This window comes from Phodopus roborovskii, unplaced genomic scaffold (genome assembly GCF_943737965.1).
Source record: "Phodopus roborovskii unplaced genomic scaffold, PHOROB, whole genome shotgun sequence".
Classification (NCBI taxonomy): domain Eukaryota; kingdom Metazoa; phylum Chordata; class Mammalia; order Rodentia; family Cricetidae; genus Phodopus; species Phodopus roborovskii.
In genome coordinates this window covers 36,583,099-36,603,025 of record NW_026126511.1, presented here as the reverse complement: position 1 = coordinate 36,603,025, position 19,927 = coordinate 36,583,099, and the positions used below count along the sequence as shown (strand labels likewise).

Here is a 19,927-nt window from a genome sequence, read left to right as displayed (position 1 = left end):
CACATAGGAGTACAAATCTTATTAAAAAATTTTACTCGTATTAAATAATAATAAAAATCTTATATTTATTTATTTGGTTTATTTATTTAAAAGCATCAGTCTAGTAGATATTGGTTAAAGAAGACTTTGTTTTCAAATAATATAAAGATTCACATCAATAAAAATAAAGTGAGTATTGCTATGCTAATTATCACAGGAAAACTGCTTTCAGGTACAATGCAGTAAGAGATTTCATGGCGTTTTAAGTTAGCCTATGGTATAAAACAATGAGATTAACATTTTGTACAGACCTAATATCTTAAGATCATAACATATAAAACACTGTCATAATCAAAAGAAAAAACACACACTGCATAATCATTGGAAGGTTTAGCACACGTCTCAATAATTCATTGAACAACTAGAGAAGGTGCAAGAACATCAAAACAACATGATGAGCAAGTGTGATTGAACTGGTGTTCATAAAACAAATATTCCATCCTACAAAAGCAGACTATAACCTTAAAGCTGCAAACTTAACAATATTAAAATCAGCAAGCGTGTTCTACTGGCAGTCACCAGCCAAGCTTAGAAACGGAGTGTTCTGAAAAATCATTTTCTAGTAAGTTCATTAGTTGTATTTTCCAGCAGTCTCCAGGGCTAGAGACACAGCTCAGAGGTGAAGAGCACTTGCTGCTCTGGAGCCTCCACCAACCTGTTAGCTCCAGGCCACTCTGTAGGCTGCTGCACTCACATGAACACACCACATGCAGACTCAAACACCTATACATAATTAAAAAGCTAAAACACTTTCTAAAAGTCACCATGGATTGAGGGAAAAATGCAAGTCATATACAAGATAGTGCTTGAGCATTCTACAATTGTAGAATTATGATAGAAACCCACAACATATCTTTGTTCAGAAATAATTCACATGTAAGATTTCACAAAATAAATTAGCATTCAAGAGAAAGATTCAACCAATTCAAAGGTTAGTTTCTTTTATTGTTTTGGTTTTTCAAGACAGGGTTTTTCTGAATAATAGCCCTAGATGTCCTGAAATTTGCTTTGCTGACCAGGCTGGACCCACCTGCCTCTGGCTCCCAAGTGCTGGGATTAAAGGCAAGTGCCACCATGGTTAGTGGTCAGTTTCTTTTAAAACAAAAGGGAGAAAAAAGAAAAAAACTAAGGACCCTACGACAGCTCAACAGGCAAAGGCCCGTGCTGAGCTCTACCCTCAGGACCCAGATGCTACAAAGAGGGAACTCAGATCATTCCAGTCAGAACTGACTCCCACAAGCTGTCCTCGGTCCTCCACACATGTGCCATGCATGTCACACACGGGCACACACTCCTCTCTCTTTCTCTCACACACACCACACATGGAACAATACTTTAAAAAAAAAATCCAAAACAACTAATCATCTTCATGCTAACGTGAAAATTTTAAATAAAAGATAAATTCCAGGAAAAACATGGTCTATTATAACCAATAGAAGAAAATCTGAAAAATCAAAAGTGTCCAATGTATTTAAAGAACTGAATCAGTAATTAAATGCCTAGTAAAAATCTTTTCAACAAATCCTAACCCTGCCCCCCCACAAAAAAAAGTATCAAACAATCAACCCACCAACCTACCAATAAACCATCCAAGAAATAGGAGAGCATATTCATCTTTTTATCTGCTCAGGATTGCCTCTGATAACAAACTCTGACGGAGTATCACAAGAAAGGAAACCGTAAACCAGCACCTCTCACTAGCGTAGATTCAGAAACACTATGCCCACTTATCCAGTCAGAGCAAATATCATGACCAAGTTAGGCTTACATCAGAAGAGCATGAATGGCTTTAACGAACATTCAAAGGTTAAGCAATGCAACTCAATATATTAACAGATGAAGAAAATCATGAGTTTTGTGTGCTAAAGTCATCAGAAATGCAACCAATGTCATTATTAGTGATAGTGGTAGGCTGGAAATTCTGGGTATGAAGTGAGGTCAAGAAAAAAGACAGTAGCCATCACTGCTGTTGTATAACACCATATGGGAGAGTCTTGCCATTAGAGCACTTCCTTCTCCCATCTCCCTAACACAAAAGGAATAAAGACCAGAAACAAATGGTCACTGTTTATAAATGATACCAACTATTCCACAGAAAATAAAAAATGATCTAAAGACAAATCACTGAGTTTCATAAATAAATCTGTAAGCTGATGGCTAGAACAACATAAAAATATTTCAAAGTCAACATTTGTATATTCTAATAATAAATAACTACATAGTAATTTCAGAAACATGACAATTTATAGCAGAAAAACTGTAATACCAGGATGGAGAGATGACTCATCAGTTATGAGCACTTGTTGCTTTTCCAGAGGACACAAATTCAGTTCCCAGCATCTACATCAGACAGTTCATAGCCCTCTGTCACTACAGCTCCAGGGATCTGATGCCCCAGGCCTCTTTGGACACCTGCACTCATGTGTGCATACCCACATGCAGCCGCAAACACCTACACATAATTAAAAAAATAAAAATCAATCTCTGCCTAAGGGTTGGGGCTACAGCTCAGTGGGAAAGGAACAGGTTAGCATGTGTAAAGTCCTGGGCTCAATCCCAACACCTGTAAAATGAACAAACAAAGCAGAACCAATACCTGGCAATAAACATGATATATCACAGACAGGACAAACACAAACTGAAAAATGGAAACAAAGATGATCTAAACAAACTAAGCTATAATCCACTGGTCCCCAGGAAGTAGGCATAGAGTAAGGGTCTGAAGCAGTGGTTCCTAACCTGTGGGTCAGGACCACTTTGTGGAGGTGGGGGTTGAATGACCCTTTCATCAGGGTCACCTAAGGCCATTGGGAAACACATATTTACATTGTGATTGGTAACAGTAGCAATGAAAGTAATTTTATAATTGGTGGGTCACCACAACAACAGGAACTGTAAAAAGGGTTGCAGTATTAGGAAGCACTGAGAACCACTGGCCTAGAGGGAACACACAGATCTCTCTAGGAAAGGAAAAGAGAATAGATAGATACGGGTGGGGGATGGAATGGGAGAATCAAATGGGGAGGGGAGGTGGGTAGTGGGAGAGAATACAAGAGACAGCCAAAATTAAGTTAAGGCGAATTTGTGAAGTAATATGGGAACCTAATATAGTAGACTTCCTAAAATATACACATATAGGAAGGTGATCTAAATGAAATTGCCAATCATTAATGGGGGAGACAGAGTCCTAATGAAGCTTCCAGGATTAGGACTAGGTTGCATTTAATTGAATTGTTGGAGAATCCTCAAACAATCCAGGTTGTTGCCAAGATTATAGGTTGTTCTCCACAAACTGACAGCAAGGTGCCATTACTGAAGACCACACTTATACAACTCATTGAACATGGAGATGTTGAGTTGGTACCTACATAGAGCCTTTACCACTATGTTCCAGCATCTTTGGAACAGGAAGTTATTCTAGATCAGGAACAGGAAGGTATCAAAAGAGAATCATAAACACCAGACCAACAACAAATCCTTTATCTACGATAATGTACTACCTGCATGATATGCTTGGGCAATGGTGGCACAAAGCTTGCAGGAGTAATCAACCAATAAACTTATCTGAACTAAGGTATACTCCACAATATGAAGGCCATATCCAACATCACTTGGGCGATCAAGAATGTGAAACTAGATAGCCCAGGGACCTAGGGGAAAACCAACTAATACTGGTCTTAAAAACAGGGGACAATTAGTGATACAATGATCCCTAATGATAATTTGCTGTATTTATAGATCATCTGAGAAGCTTCCTCTTGCAGCAGATGGGGACAAATAGAGACCCACAATCAGACATTACACAGAAAGTGAGAGAACTTGGAATGCTCAGCCTTAAATGAATGTCTATCAAATCCCTCTCCTCAGAGCTTAGAGAACCCCATGGAAGAGAAGGCAGAGAGAGAGAATGAAAAGAGCCAGAGGGGATGGAGGGTACCAAGAACACAAGATCCTCACACCAGCATTAGCAAAGCTTCCGAACTCAGAGACCGAAGCAACAAGCACAGGTCTGCCCCAGGCGTTATAATATGGCATTCAGTTTATGGGAGTTTTGAGTGTGTGAATGAGTGTGCTGGACTTTTGTGCCTTCCTCTGTGTCCCTTTTTCTCCTGTTTGTATGTACTGTCCTTCTTCAATATGATAGTTTTTGTTTGATCTTACATTTTATTTTGTTGTATTTTAAAACAATGAATGAATGAATAAAAACCTAGAAACTAGGGAAAAGGTTAACAACTGAGTTGTCACTTGTACCTGCTGAAAGAGGGAAAATCAGCTTTCTCAAATGAAGTGGCATTGGGTATGTCAGCCATTCCAGGATAGGCCTCATGTTCAGGAGTAGCTAGCTCACCAACATATAATGCATTCCACAGGTTTTGGTTTTGGTTTGTTTTTTGGTGTGTGTGTGTGTGTGTGTGTGTGTGTGTGTATGCTTTTCTTTGGTTATAGCTTAATGTTTTATTTATTTTGTTTTCTTGGTTTTGGGTATTTTGTTGTTGTATCGGGTTTTTGAGAAAGAGTTTAAAAGTTGGGTGGGTACAGAGATGGAGGGGAAGAATACAATCAAAACATTTAAATTTAAAAATTATTTTAAGTAATAAAACTAATAAAATATTCTGCCTTGTTTATGAACAGGCAAATTCAATTGTAAAGAAGCCAATTCTCCCCAAACAGAATGTGCATTTGCAGAACTTCAACCATGCTGCTAGGAGATTTGTGTTTGAATGAACACAAATGCAAACTGATAAGTAAACTTTGTTTGTTTGTTTTTCTATTCTTGAGTTGGCATTAAACTGTCAGTGACTCATGACAAGCATTGCATCACCTTGTCTCAATTTTATAATCCTTAATTTATGTTAAAATGAAAACAGCCAAATAGCCAAAAAATAAAAAAATAAAAAAACCAGACATCAAATAAGAAAAAAGTATGAAATACTTTCACTATTAAATATCTGATTATTTGACTTATCACAAAATTAACATTACAGGTCACTGGAGAAATAATGTCTTCTTCAATAAGTAGTACTATGGTACTTGGACCCAAAAATAATCAAAACTTTACCATTGCCTCAGAGCACACATAGAAGCAGTTTCTAAAGTATAATGTTTAAACATATTGTCAAAGCCTTGAGATTTTCATTACCTTGAGAAAGAAAAAAATTTCTTAAAACAAAAAGTAACCCCTTGAAAATGAACATGTTAGCTTGGGCTACTTTAAAACTAAATAAAGATTTCTGCTCGTTAATGAACACTAGTAAGAGGATAGAAAAAACAAGCCTTCTCAGAGCAGATACTTGCATATCTCTTGCCTAGAACATTCATATATGTTGTTCACAAGTCAATAAAAAAGACAGACAAGCTGAGTGTGCATAGTGGTGCATACCTATGATCCCTGTCCTGGGAGGTTGAGGCAGGAGGATTAAGAGGTCACCCTTGGATTCATGAGGAATTTGAGCCATTTCTTAATTCAGGGGTTAACTGTATTGGTGGGTCTACTCTGTAATACTTTATCGATTTGTATCCTTTTATGGATGCGTACCTCAAGTTTTAAAGTGTGTGTCGTCACTGTCATTGTGTAGTGTGATGTCACTTCAAATGATCACTGTTGAGCAAGCATTGACTGACTCCAAGGGCTGGAGAGACCCACTACAACACAGTGTCTCCTGAGCTCTCAAACTACATCTGTATTGATCTGCTTCTTTAGGTAAAGAGACCAAACTCATGAAAATCTACCCAGTAACAGACGCCACAGAGATAATATAATCTGTGCTGCCTGAGCAAGCCTGCACTCCTTAGTCACCATCTCACACCATGTCTGACCTTATCTATAGGACTTCCTGTTTACTAGTTTCTGCCCACAACAACACTTGTTGCTTCTTTATTACTTTAGTCAAACCCTTAAATTGATCCCAGGTCTTTTTTTTAATTGAAACCACTGAAATCATTTCCTTGTGATTAATCTTGTAAAACTTGAGCCTGACTACCATTCAATAATGGATTCCTTGGAAAGTAACCATGTTAGAGCTGAATCTACACCCCATGGTAGAAGACTAGAATTTTCTCCTAAGAGCAGATGTATCTATATCTATATCTATATCTATCTAGATGACCATTTTTACCACTTGCATTTAATATTTTACTGGGGTTTTAAACTAAGGCATTTGGTAAGAAAAAAAATCATCCACATAAGAAAGCAAAGTATCTCTATTAATGGATGACATCACCTTATATACAAACAACAAAGCAACATAGTATTAAAACTAATGATTTCACCAAGGTTGCAGAATATAAGACCAACACACAATAATTGCTGCTTTCCTATACATTTACACTAAATAACCCCAAAACTGAAACCAAGACAATAATTTTCATTCACAACAGCATCAACAAGAATAGGAAATTAGAAGTACAAAACTTTCACTCTGAAAAGCACAAAACATGGATGCAATTACAGAAGATTTAAATACATAAGAAAACATCCCACACCCACGCTCAGACCATTTACCACTGTTATAACAGCAAAACCCCACAAATTACAGATTCAGACAATTCCTATCAAACCTCCTTTGTAGAAGCAGAAAAGCTGATAGTAAAACTTACACAGAATTGAAAGGTACCCAGAATAGCCCAAACAATGCTGCAATAGAAGAATAAGTAGGGCTAACATTGCACAACGTACAAACTTCTCTCAAAGCAATTATAATCAAGGCAGTGTTGTACTGGCACACGGACATGATCAATGGGACAAACTGCCATGGGTGAGGGTGAGTTTAGTCTGCTTTCTATTGCTGGCACAAAACACCATAGAAAAGCAATGTGGACAAGAGAGGGTTGATTTAGTTCACATGTCACACACACAGTCCAAGACAGGATCTCAAAGCAAAGCTGGAACCTGGAGACAAGAGATGAATCAGAGACCACAGAGAATCACTGCTTAATGGCTTGCTCAGCTTGTTTTCTTGCAGCACCCAGAAACTAGTATAAAGGGTGGCAGTGATCTGGGTCCTTCCACGTCACTCATTAAAAAAAAAAGAAAAGCCCTGCAGATACAGGCAATATGGTGGAGGTATTATCTCAACTGAAACGCCTCTTCTCTCATGACTTTAGCTTGCAACAAGGTGACAAAAAACCAAAAACCAAACCAAAACAAAAAAACACACAAAAAACAAACAAAAAGCCCAAAACCCTAAGCAGGAAAAGGCTTCTTTTCTTCTCCACAGTGGTCTAAGTTTACTGTGATGCTGGCGGCAAGTATCTGCTGCTCTGTCATGCAGCACTGAACTCACACTGTAACTCATTAAATATGAACACCTTATCTCAACAAGGCCTGTTTAAAGAAACCCTGCAGATTCAGTGGTGCTGGGTGGACAGATGTTAGCTGAATGAAGATCAGAGCAGAAGACCTCGGCAGCACCTGGGATTTATTAAAGACACTGTACATCCTCCCTATAGACCAGGACTGCATAAACCTTTTCTGTAGTTTTTATACTAAGGAGCCTTGCAGGCTTTGAGAACAACTATATACCCATGGCTCTTTTTAACATCAAACACCGCCAAATTTCTGTCCTGAATTTATACAATTGATTCTGGAACCTAAAAGAACATTTTCGCTGATTTAGGTGTAATCTCTTCTAATTCATCAATCTCTCTAGTTGGTCATTTTCACTGATACAAAAGCTTGCTCAAGCTTCCAAGTGTCTCCCTACATTCTTTCCTAAAGCACCGCAAGTATTCCACTTCATCCTTTCCCCACAAGTCTCAAAACAAGCTGCCTCAAGTGTTTTCACTTGCCAACTGAAACCGTCTTTAAGGTCACAAATCCATCCTTCCTTCCTTCCTTCCTTCCTTCCTTCCTTCCTTCCTTCCTTCCTTCCTTCCTTCCCCCTCTCTTTCATCTTTTTTATTTCTTTGAAATCTGTAGACCAGGCTGTCCTCAAACTCAGAGATCCACCTGCCTGTTTTCCAGTTGCTGGTATTAAAGGTGTGTGCCACCACGGCCTGGCACATACTCTTCTAACCTTAAAAACGAGATCCGTGTCCCACTTCCCTACCCTCAGCTTAGTGGTCCTCACCGGAGCACTCAACTCAGCTCAGTTGGTTTTCTTAAATGTATTACTGTTTCAGCTTCTATTACACTGTTTTCTCCCTCCATCTCCTTGGCTGATTTCCCCCTTTTCTAAATTTATAAATATCTGAGTTCCTTACACCTGGACACCCCGTCTCTCCCCTCACATACTTTCACTTTCCATAACTTTTTTACTTGGTACTAGTTTTGTAGTGCTGGGGACTTAATCTAGGGGTTTTGTACATGCTACAGAAGTATGCCACCACTGAGCTATATCTCAAACCCACTAAAACAAGCCAAGCCAAACAAACAAACCCAAGACATCAGCCTTCTTTGACAGTCAGCCTGGCCGACTCCTCTTCTGGACTCTTGATTTACCCATGTTTCTCCTCGCCAATTCCAGCCTGATTACCTCCTGACTACTTCACCCAACACTAAGACAGAATCTTTTTTCTCCAATCCTGTCTAAATCTACCTGCTCTAAGTCATCTTTCTTTCAACAAACTGCTTGAATTCAGAGCTCAGTCAGAAGTGGTTTATTTCCAGCATCAACTAAGAGTAACTACTGACTACCTCAGATTAATTTGCGTTCTCCATCCTAAAGTAGGTCTGGCTGCGAAACATCTACCAGCTGATTCATCTGCCTGTCAGAAGGAAACTTCATCTTCTGCTTTTGGAAATGATGGAACAGCTTGTTTCACACTGAAAATAACCAAATTAAAGGCAAAAATGGTTCCCCCCAATAAACTCAAAACAGCAAACTCCTTCCTGTTTCTTAGGATTATAAGGAAAAAGACTATAAGTGTCCAAAGATTCTGGAGTGACACAAGGAAGCTGAAGATACTCTGATGGTATTTTGACATTTATTGCTCCCACTCCCACAGTATTTGCTTGTTTTTGGTGTGGAAAAGAAGCTAAAACACAGGCAAATGGCTAAGGAAGGATGCTCAAGGGCAGGGCTGCTCGCTATCCATGAGCTACAAAACCAACTGCCGTATTAAGAAAGGTTTAGCATCCCATGTGGTGGTAGGGTTGAGACAGAAATCTCATGATAAATTTTCTCTCCACGTATGATCACTTTTCAGACTTGAACAAGGCAGAAGAGAAAGGTTTGGACAGAAACAGGGAACTTTAGTTCCTAAACTTCTCAGATGACTAGGGGAACAACCATGATACAGGTCAGATCTAGTTCTAGTAAACACTCTTGGACATGGGTTGGGGACTTTAGAGGGTCTCAGACATCAGTTGGCACCAGACTTTCTTGAGGGCTTAATAAAACACAGCTTGCTGGCCCTGCCAAGTTTCTTATTCAGTAGGTCTAAGGTGAGCCCAAAAGTTTGCGGCTAGTGTCCAGACAACATCTTGAGAAATACCCCACAATGAAATACATTGACACTTGGCCCACCTGGAGCTCTTGGTGAAGCACACATTCCAAATGACCAGTTAATAATGTTACAAAAGCATACTTGGGTATAAAACTCAATTCAAAGTTCATGATAGACCTGCACATTTTATGTAATGAACTATTGAAATTCATTAGTGTGGTTGTAGATTCCAAATTCAACTAATCTTAGGAAACCACCTCTGCTGAATTCTGGTTCATCAGTAACAAAGAGTCCCCTCAGGCATCTTGAAAACAACCCATCTTTTCTTTCCCAACTACCTAGGTGTGTATTTTTTTTTTTAATCTACTTAAACAAAACTCCATATCATAAAAGAAAGAATGCAGAGGCTGACATGAGAATATACTTTTTACTAAGCCAGAGTAGAGATAAAAATGTAAAACAATTACATTTTGATTGTGAAAAAAATTATGAGAACACAAATATTGTAAGGATTATAGTACTTCTAGTAACACACATTTAAAAACGATTAAGTACATAAATTTAGACTGAAGAGAAAAGAAAACTGATTTCAGGAGGTGAGTTCCATAAAGTTCCTGGTTTGATCCAGGGTCTCTCTGTGTAACCCTGGCTGTGCTGGAACTCACTCTTAGATCAGGCTGGCCTCAAACACAGAGACCCACCGGCCTCTGCCTCCAGAGGGCACAGGGTGCAGTGCCTATTTAGAGGTTCCTAATATCGGTACCTATTTAACATATCTAAGTGGACTCTGGCTGCCAGCTCTCTCACCATGGCCAGTACCTGTCACAGACTATTGGCTTCTGTCAGCACTTCTCACCCCGACCTCTACCCTGACCTTGAGAATTTATGGCATAGAAGAACAGAGGTAAAATCAAATGGAACAGACAGACTACTTAGTGAACTTACAGCACAAAACAACTCTCCAAACTTCAAGGGGAAAAACAGACATCCAAACACCTACAGAGTTCCCACCAGACATGAGAAAGGAAACTCTCCAGGACACATCATAGTCAGTATGTCAAAAATACAATGTAAAGAAAAAAAAAAAAAAATCCCAAAAGCACCACGAGGAAGATATTGACTCACATGCAAAGGCAGAAATATCAGAGTCACCACAGATTTTCCGTCAACAACAAAAGCCAGATGCTTGGAATGAAATGCCAAACTTGAAGATAACAACTGGGGACCAAGAATGCTACACCCCAAAAAAGTATCTTTCAAAAACTGATGGAGCAATAAGGATCTCAGGGTCTCTCAGTTAGAAGGCCTGGGCAGTCTAAGAGACCTCTGATGGTGGAACCAGGATGTATCCCTGGTGCACAAAAGGACTTTGGGAGCACATTCCCCATGGAGCGATACTCCCTTAGCCTAGAGGCGGGGGGGAGGGCCTAGACCCTACTCCAAATGACTTGATAGACTTTGATGATTCCTCCTGGAAGGCATCACCCTCCCTGTGGAGTGTGTGCCTGTGTGTGTGTGTGGGGGGGGAATGAGGTGGGAGGGGGGTTGAGGGGCATGGGAGGGAGAGGGAACTGGGATCGATATGTAAAATAAGAAAATAAGAAAAAAAAAAAGCAAACACAAACACAAATTAAGCCAATTCATAACAACAGAACCAGCACTGAAGAAAATTCTTAATGGAGTACTTTACAGGGAGGAAGAAGAAAGAGCGCCCTCTTCAGGAAGATACAAGCTTATAGTCCATGAAAATAACTGAAGAACATAGTAGACCTGGGAAAGAAATTGCTATGTCCAACAGCAATGCAGCAAACCCAACCCTTGGAACTAATATGGGAGAGCAAACTAATACCAATAGCCTAGCAAAACAAAACATCACCAAGCAAACTGGAAAGACCAAACCCCTTCCTATAATAATCTTAAATGTGAATGGCCTCAATCACATTAAAACAACTCAGACAAATGGACCAGATTGAAAAATAAGAACCAACAATATGCTGTCTCCAAGAAACACACTTAGCCAGCAAAAGTACCCCAAAACTCAACGAGCTGGGCAGTGCAGGCACACGCCTTTAATCCCAGCACCTGGGAAGCAGAAGCAGGAGGATCTCATGAGTTCCAGGTCAGCCTGGTCTATGAAGTGAGTTCCAGGCCTGTTACACAGAGAAATCCTGTCTACAAAGTCAAAAAAACTTGTACAGACACTTTGGAAATCAGTATGGCAGCTCCTCAGGAAACTGGGAATCAGTCTACCTCAAGATCCAGAAATTCCACTCTTCGGCATATATCCAAAAGATGCACATTCATACAATAAGGACATCTGTTCAACTATGTTCATAGCAGCTTTATTTGTAATAGCTAGAACCTGGAAGCAACCTAGATGCCTCTCAACTGAAGAATGGATAAAGAAAATGTGGTACATTTACACAATCAAGTATTATTTTGTAGAAAAAAAAAATGGAATCTTGAAATTTGCAGGCAAATGGATGGAACTAGAAGAAACCATCCTAAGTGAGGTAACCCAGTCACAAAAAGACAGACATGGTATGTACTTACTCATATATATATATCAGGTATATAGAACAAAGGATCACCAGCCTATAATCCACACCTCCACAGAAGCCAGCAAACAAGGAGGACCCTAAGAGAGACATACATGGTTCTCCAGAGATGGGGAAAGGGAAAAGATCTCCTGAGCAATTTGGGAGAATTGGGGGATGGGAGAGGGAGTTGGGAGAAAGAGAAGGTGAAGAAGAGGGGGGAGGAAGACATGAAGGACCTGGAAGATTGAGTTAGAGGGAAGAATAGAGGAGAGCAAGAAAAGAGACACCTTAATAGAAGGAATAGGTTTAAAGAGAAATTTGGCATTAGGGAAATTTCCAGAGATAGACTAGGATGACCCCAACTAAGAATCTAAGCAAAAGGGGAGAGGCTATCTTACATTCCCTTCCCTTATAATTAGATTGATGGCTACCTTATAAGCCATCCTAGAGCCTTCATCCAGTAGCTGATGGAAACAGAAGCAGAGATCCAAAGCTGAACACTGAGCTGAACTCCTGGAATCCAGTTGTAGAGAGGGAGGAGTGATGAGCAAAGGAGTCAAGACCAGGCTGGAGAAACCCACAGAAACATCTGACCTGAACAAGGGGACACTCATGGACCCTAGACTGACAGCTTGGAAACCAGTATAGCACAGAACCAGGCCCCCTGCACATGGGTATCGGTTAGGAAGCCTGGGCAGTCTATGGGGCACTGGTAATGGAACAGCATTTATACCTAATGTATGAATGGACACTGGGAGCCCATTCCATATAGATGGATAATCTCTTAGCTTACACACATGGGGAAGGGCCTAAGTCCTGTTCCAAATGATGTAACAGACTTTGATGATTCCCCCATAGAAGGTCTTTCTATGGAGCAGAAGAGGGATGGGGGTTGGTGAGGGGTATGGGAGAATGGGGAAAGAAACTGGGATTGATATATAAAATAAGATTGCTTTTAATTTAAATTTAAAAAAGTAAAAAAGAAAGACAAACTATAGAAACTACAGAAGCTAAACAAAACATTTTTTTTTCTTAATAAACAGTAGGTCATTCAAGAAATCAGAGACATTAAAAAAAAAAATCCCTAAAGACAAGTAAGAACACAACCTATCAGAACCTCTACAATTCAGCTAGGGCAACTGAGGTGAGGTTAAAGCTGTAAGTGCTCACATTAGAAAATCTGAGAGATGTGAGTTCACATGTATAAGCACTCTAAAAAACAAATTTTAAAAATTCTGAGATCTCAAATAAAGAGCACAATCATGAACCTCAACAAACAGCCAACCCCAAACCCATTAGACGACAAGAAGTAACAGATTAGGGAGACGTCAATGAAACAGGCTGAAAGGACAGTGTGCTAAACCAAGCAAAGAGTTGGTTATCTGTAAAAGCTAATGCGTGACAAATCCTTAGGTAATCCAATGAAAGCGAAGATGTAAACTAACAGATGAGAGATGTGTGTGTGTGTGTGTGTGTGTGTGTATGGCATAACATATACATAAACATCACACACATATTTTTAATTTCTTATATACAGGAAAAGTATTAAGCAACACCATCTAGGAAGCCTGTAAGAAATCCCTGTAGTCAGGCTGGAGATATACCTCCACTGGTGAAGTGTTTTCTAGCATACAGAAGCCCTGGTGTGGATCCCCAGCACCTCGTAATTGGGGTGGGAGGGTTGGATCAAAGTTCAAGGCCATCCTCAGGTACATGAGTTTGCGGTCAGAGGGAGGCTGGGCTATAAGAAATCCTGTTTTTAAAAGGGAAGCGAGGAAAGAGAGTCTGTAGCCTACAGTTTTCAAATTTGCCTCAGCTGTCTGTCCTCCCTCTTGGATGCTCATCAGGCGTTCTACCAAACTACTGACTTTACAACTAATACCCCTTTCTTCAGCAGTTAAACAAGTTGACAAACTAAGACATAAGCCTTAACCCATCAGACCAAAGACCCGAGACACATTTTACTGTGTTAATAATCTTCTAGCTCACTAAATTTGCATTTTACGAAGCACATCTGAATGCTCATTTCAAACTAGTTACAAAAATATTATTTTCAGCCATTTCCCACAGTCATTTTCTTTGCACAACCTGATAAGGAAGTGTGTGAGATGTTATCACTTGCACTTCTGTTTCTTCCCAAGTATAACTGACTTTATTTTCTTATTACTGTGATAAAATACTCAGACAAAAGCAGCTCATGGGAAAAAAGGGTTAATCTCACAGTTCCAGGTCTGTCATGTCACACAGGCAAAAGGATGTGGAAGCAAATAGTCACACAGGACACAAAGCTAGAAGAAACCAATGAAGGCCTCAATAACAGCGCTCAATCATAGTTCTGGGCTTTATCTTCTACAACCCCCAATCCTTTGCTCTGGAATGGTGTTCACAGTGGGCGGGTCTTCCCACCTCAGTGAATGTCATCAAGATCACCCCCACATGGCTATAGGTCTGTTCCCCTTCGGCAATTATCACCAACCATAAGAGCTGGTGCATGGACAGGATTTAGGAAGTCCATGAGTTTAGGAAACACTAGATGTTTTAAACTGAACAAATAAGTAATTCTATGGGCGGGGAGGGGAAATAACCCACAATGCCAATACAACCTTAAAGGGTACAAATCTGACAAGACTGAGAGATCTTTCTTTTTTATTTTATTATTATTTTTTTATTTTACATGTCGATCCCAGTTCCCCCTCCCTCCCTCCCTTCCTCTCTCTTAACCTCTCTACCCCCTCATATGCACCCTGACCACCCTCCCCTCCCATCCCCCCACCCCTATCCCACATGTAGGGCTATGCCATCCAGGTGGGGTCATGTAAGTCTGTCAAGTCATTTGAAGCAGGGACTAGGACCTCTTTCCCGTCTCTAGGTTAAGGCAGTTATCCCTCCATGGGGGATGTGTCTCTAAGGTCCTTTTGTGCACTAGGAATACATCCTGTTTCCACTGTCTGAGTTCCCTTAGACTGCTCAGTCCTTCTGGCTGAGACCCATATTCAGGGGGCCCGAGTCAATTCCATGCTGGATTCCTAGCTATCAGTCTGGGGGCCCATTAGATCCTCCTTGTTCAGGTCAGCTGTCTCTATGTGTTTCTGCAACCTGGTCTTGTCCTTTCTCTCTGCATCTGGATTATAGTTCGACTCAGTGTTTAGGTATGGGTGTTTGCTTCTGTTTCCAACAGGTACTAGATGAGGGCTCCATGATGGTGGATAAGTTAGTTGTTGATCTTACTATCAGGGAAGGGCATTTATGATAGCCTTTCCACGGTTGCTCAAATTGTTAGTTGGAGTCAGTCTTGTAGGTCTCTAGACCTTTCTTTAGGTTCAGTTTTCTCTTCAAACCAATAATCCCTCTTTTATGTTCTCTCTCTCTCTCTGAGAGATCTTTCTTAAACATGTGATCAGAAGGGAAATACAGAGTATAGTTCCTTTCTTTATAGGTATAAGATGTTACATAAACAAAAAGGACTGTAGAATATATCCCTTTGTTTTTATACATTTAGTTTACAAACTAACATATGTAGAGATGAAGGAAATATTAAGGCTACAATGCTAGAAGACAATACTAGCTAACTGCCTGCATGGCTCATCCTTTCTCACTAAGCTGCTCACACAAAACCAGATGGAAGGTATTGATAAGCATACTGCCATCAAAGGTCTGATTGAAATCAAGTCATTATTTTGGGTACTACTAAGTCCTAACATATACAAACATTTCAATTGTTATGTAAAGCAACACACTCTCTTGGATGCATTATTTAGAACTTGCTTCCCTCATGGTAGAAATGACCAACAACTTGTCAATCATCTGACAGACAGGAACACTTAATGCTATTGCAATCAATCAGAGCCAAGAGCATACACTTGACACAGAGGGGGCAGAGGACATTTAGGAGAAAAAGGACTTCAAGGAGGCACTTAAACACCCTTCCTGCTCAGTCAATTGCTCTGAAAGCACACAATAAAGAGCAAATTAGTTGAGTGGATCTTCCAGTAACTGTTGAAGCTCTTTAAAATTTTTAAGCAAAACCTCTTTTCAAAGTTTATTCTCTTGTTTATTCACATTAAAGAACACCAAGTACAAAACCAATGATGATAATGTTTGGTGAAAAGAACTTTTATAGTAAGTAATTAAGTTGAGAAAGCTGAAAAAGAATGCTTTGTTTTGGTGTCAAAATGAATAGGAATCCAAAATTTGTTTTTAATTTTTCCCAAATAATTACAAAACTGAAAAGTCTATAAATAAGAATCTAAGAAAGCCTTCACTTTCCTGCCCCCCTCTGACTTCTGAAATACAGTGTAACTTTATACCATCTGTTATTTTAAAGCAGAAACAGTAATGAACATATGGGGCTTTCTCTATCAGGCAGCTGTAGTGTAGTTAAAGTTATAATAATTGTCTTTCTGTAAGATATATTTACATTAAAAAAAACTGGCCAGTGAGAAATAAATAGCTTAGCCACAGAGCCTTCTTATACAAAAATTTAAAATTCATAACCATCTATGACAAATTATAGAGATGTAGAGGAAATCCCTAAATCTTACACTTTTATCTGTAAGATTTAGTAGATATAACAGATGATGCGCAAATCAATTTATTCCACCCCACAGCCCCATAGCTCAGGTTTTCTTTCTTGATTAAAATGTGAGAGCATTGGTGAGTTCAGACACTCATCCCTAAAGCCAGCAACGGAGCTCTGCAAAGTTCTCAGTTCAAATCCACTATTCACATCGACCTACTCAACTCTGAACCACAAGCCCACTTGTTTGTGAGGACAATCTCAACACACGTGGCACATAACTCCCTACCAGCTATGCATTACTTATGTGAGTTTGAGTGAACTGAAAGAAAGGAACCCACTGCACATCTGACCATGGAAAATGGGGTCTCCACCTACCTTTGTCTGGATGGTTCAAAATCATAATTCTCTTGTGTGCTGTTTTAATCTTGGCCTTGCCAGCAGATGGGCTGTAAAAAATTAACAAACAGTGCAAAATGCAGATTATAAATTAATGATTTATTTGTGTTTCAAGAAATTAAAAACTAATGAGAATTTCACCATCTTGTGGACAAGTACAAAATTACAAGCTTTACACTTAATTCTACTAACCATTAAAATAAATCATGGTGACTCAATATTGTACTGTATTTTCCTTCAGCATTTCGCAATATTTATCCTCATTCTTAGTTTTTAAAAGTAAATAAATAGAAGAAGATGGGTTGGAGATTTAGCTCCATCATAGAATCCTTACCTAGCAACCATGAGACCCCAGATTTAGTGCCCAGAACCAAAAATAACATACCACCACCACAACCAAAAGCACCCCACATACACAGGCCAGGAGAGTCACAGTGTGCACATTGCAAGGATTGAAAGCTAATGCTTCTGAAGTCATTTTGAAGGAAGGTGACACATGTCGTTGAGATATTTGGATTTCAGAACTAGCCTGTTTTAGCGATCAGTCTTACTGCGGAGTACTGGGTGATGTTGGTCACGGCCTGAATCTCTGTGCTCAGATTCCCCACTGCAGTGTGACCACATCCCCACAGAGCAAGGATGCTGCCAAGTGCTAGCCTGGCATGACATGTGTGTTCCCCCATAGCTGCCTTCTTTTAGTTCCTCAACAAGCAATCTCAAAACTCCATATAGTTCATAGTGTGTCTAGCTTTGTAAGAAATCTGTGGGAAAGTTTGGCAGTAGAGCCTACATTGTGAGTGAAGAATTAAAGAAGATAGTTAAACATAAAATGATTATGACAAGGGAAGGAGGGAGGAAGGGAGGGAGGGAGGGAGGGAGGGAGAGGGAACTGGGATCGACATGTAAAATAATAAATTAAATTTTAAAAAAATGCTTTGACTCCAAAATTTAAGTTCAAGGACAAGTTACTGGGGAAAAGGATTTCTATTTTTGTTTCCACAGAAAATGAAAAGATGTGGATTCCTTCCAGACTAATGTGGTTTGATCACGCCAGACTGCCTGAAACAGAGTACAAGGTGATCCTACATTCAAAACAGCTGGACAAAGCAGCCTTACAGACTACAGCCAGGATTTCTGCATCTTCTTCGAATCTCCCATGACAGCGCCCCTTACCAGCAGGAAGTAGTTTGGAAAGAACGACGCCCAAATTCCCAAATATTGTGTATAAATGTTTGTTTTCATTTAATTGGACTTTGTTATATAAAATAAAATAAATTAATAAAAAATGATTATGACATACTGACTTATTCAGAATTGTAAGTGTTTAGTACATTGTCTGAGCAGCAACATTAGAAGCTCCTGTACCTAACAGCTATTGTATTCAGTGACTTATTTTTACCAGGTTTCAAATGGGTAAATTCACAGCCAGCTCAAAGTACGAGGGTAGCTGTGAAGCTCAAAGGAATCAAAATTGACTAAACACATGTTAGTAGGAAGCATGTAACTTTAGTCACTCAGGTCTAAGTTCAAAAACCTGAATTATACTACTCTTCAGCTAGGAATGTGTCTTGCTCATTTCAACTCTCTAAGTTATCATGTTCTCCTATGTAAAATACATACAGTAAAGCCTATCTCTAAGGATTACTTTAAAGAATACAGGAAGGATGCTTATGAAATATATTGCATAGACTTGTACTTTTAAGGAACTGAATGTAAACAATCTAACATTTCTTGAACAACTCAGAAGCATTATCCTGAGAATGAACCAAATGCAACTCTGAGAGTCCACAAAGGTTGGCTGACCCTCAGAAGGGCCCAGAATGCTGCTTAAGACCCTCCTTCTCTTTGAACAACACCACCCCTTGCTACCAGGTGTTACTGTTCCAATTTCTAACAGTTTCTTGCCAATTACACACTACCTCTAACCTCTTACAGGTAAACAACATATTGCCACACATGTTAATACATCCCATTAAGGGCCTGGAATAGTGATACATGCTTATACTTCTAGCATTCAGGAAGCTGAAACAAAAGGATCTTGAACTCAAAAGGCCACGTAACAAGACTGTCTGAAAAGACAAGCTCCCCTGTGAAAAAAGAACTATTACAGGCTAAATGAACATACAAGCCATTCTTCCATAAATAAAATAAACAACTTCCTTTATGCAAGGACTCGAGAATACTTCTTTTGGTTGTTTGCAGAATTCTTATGGGGGATATTTTTAAACTTAACTTTTAGGTAACTCTCAAATAGATTACTGTTTCATTTCAGACTATCGAGTTTTGAGAAAGTAAAGAAAAAAAATCAGATATTTAAGAGCTAAGAACACTATTTTACTTAACTGCTTAAGAAAGGAAAACCACGTCACTCTGAAAAGCAGCACAATTCTACTTCCTGTGCTGACATACACTGATCCTTTCTGTTTACCTCTATCCTACTTACATAGTGTCCTTCTAAGTACATATAAATGACGTACAGGCAGTCTACAACCTGCACTTTAAGACTGAACATGCTATGGGTGCTTGATGGATTTTACAGTGCTGCCCCAGAAAACAATAACAACAGCAAAAACAAAAACAAATAAACAAAAAAAAAAAAAAAAAAACCCCAAACTCAGAACAACAATCACAAAAAGTAAACTCCTTAGAAGAAGGAAGGCTCTGGCACAGCAAACACTGGCATTATAAAAGACTACTATAAAAATTAGAAACCTATAAAAAGAGCTTCATAGAACTGTACTTCAGAAAGCTAGTCACTAAATAATAGATATCAATTTAGAAAAACACAAATTTCTGTTGTACACATTTGAAGAAACAGGGAGCGTTGGCTCTTATTTTGGATATGAAATTTTAATTGAACACATGAAACAAAGTCTGAAAGTCACTTGAGTTACAATATCCTGGAAAACCAATTACACTGCCTATTTCTTTTTAAAGTAACTTTTTTTCTACACAAAACCAGAAGTATTGTATACACTAAGGTCTGCCACCCATCAAACTCAATTAAAGTGAAACCAGATGGAAGAAAAGCTCAGGTACACAAATG

At 39.2% G+C, this 19,927-nt stretch overlaps 1 protein-coding gene across 1 annotated transcript in view; it reads right to left on the bottom strand.

The window, feature by feature from the left end:
• The window catches only part of Dnajc15 (DnaJ heat shock protein family (Hsp40) member C15), a 50,604-nt gene that overhangs the window by 1,991 nt on the left and 28,686 nt on the right, over nt 1-19,927 (bottom strand). The window contains exon 5 of the mRNA XM_051195348.1: nt 16,861-16,931. Within this exon, the coding sequence (XP_051051305.1) occupies nt 16,861-16,931 (71 nt within the window). The remainder of the gene's footprint in view (nt 1-16,860; nt 16,932-19,927) is intronic.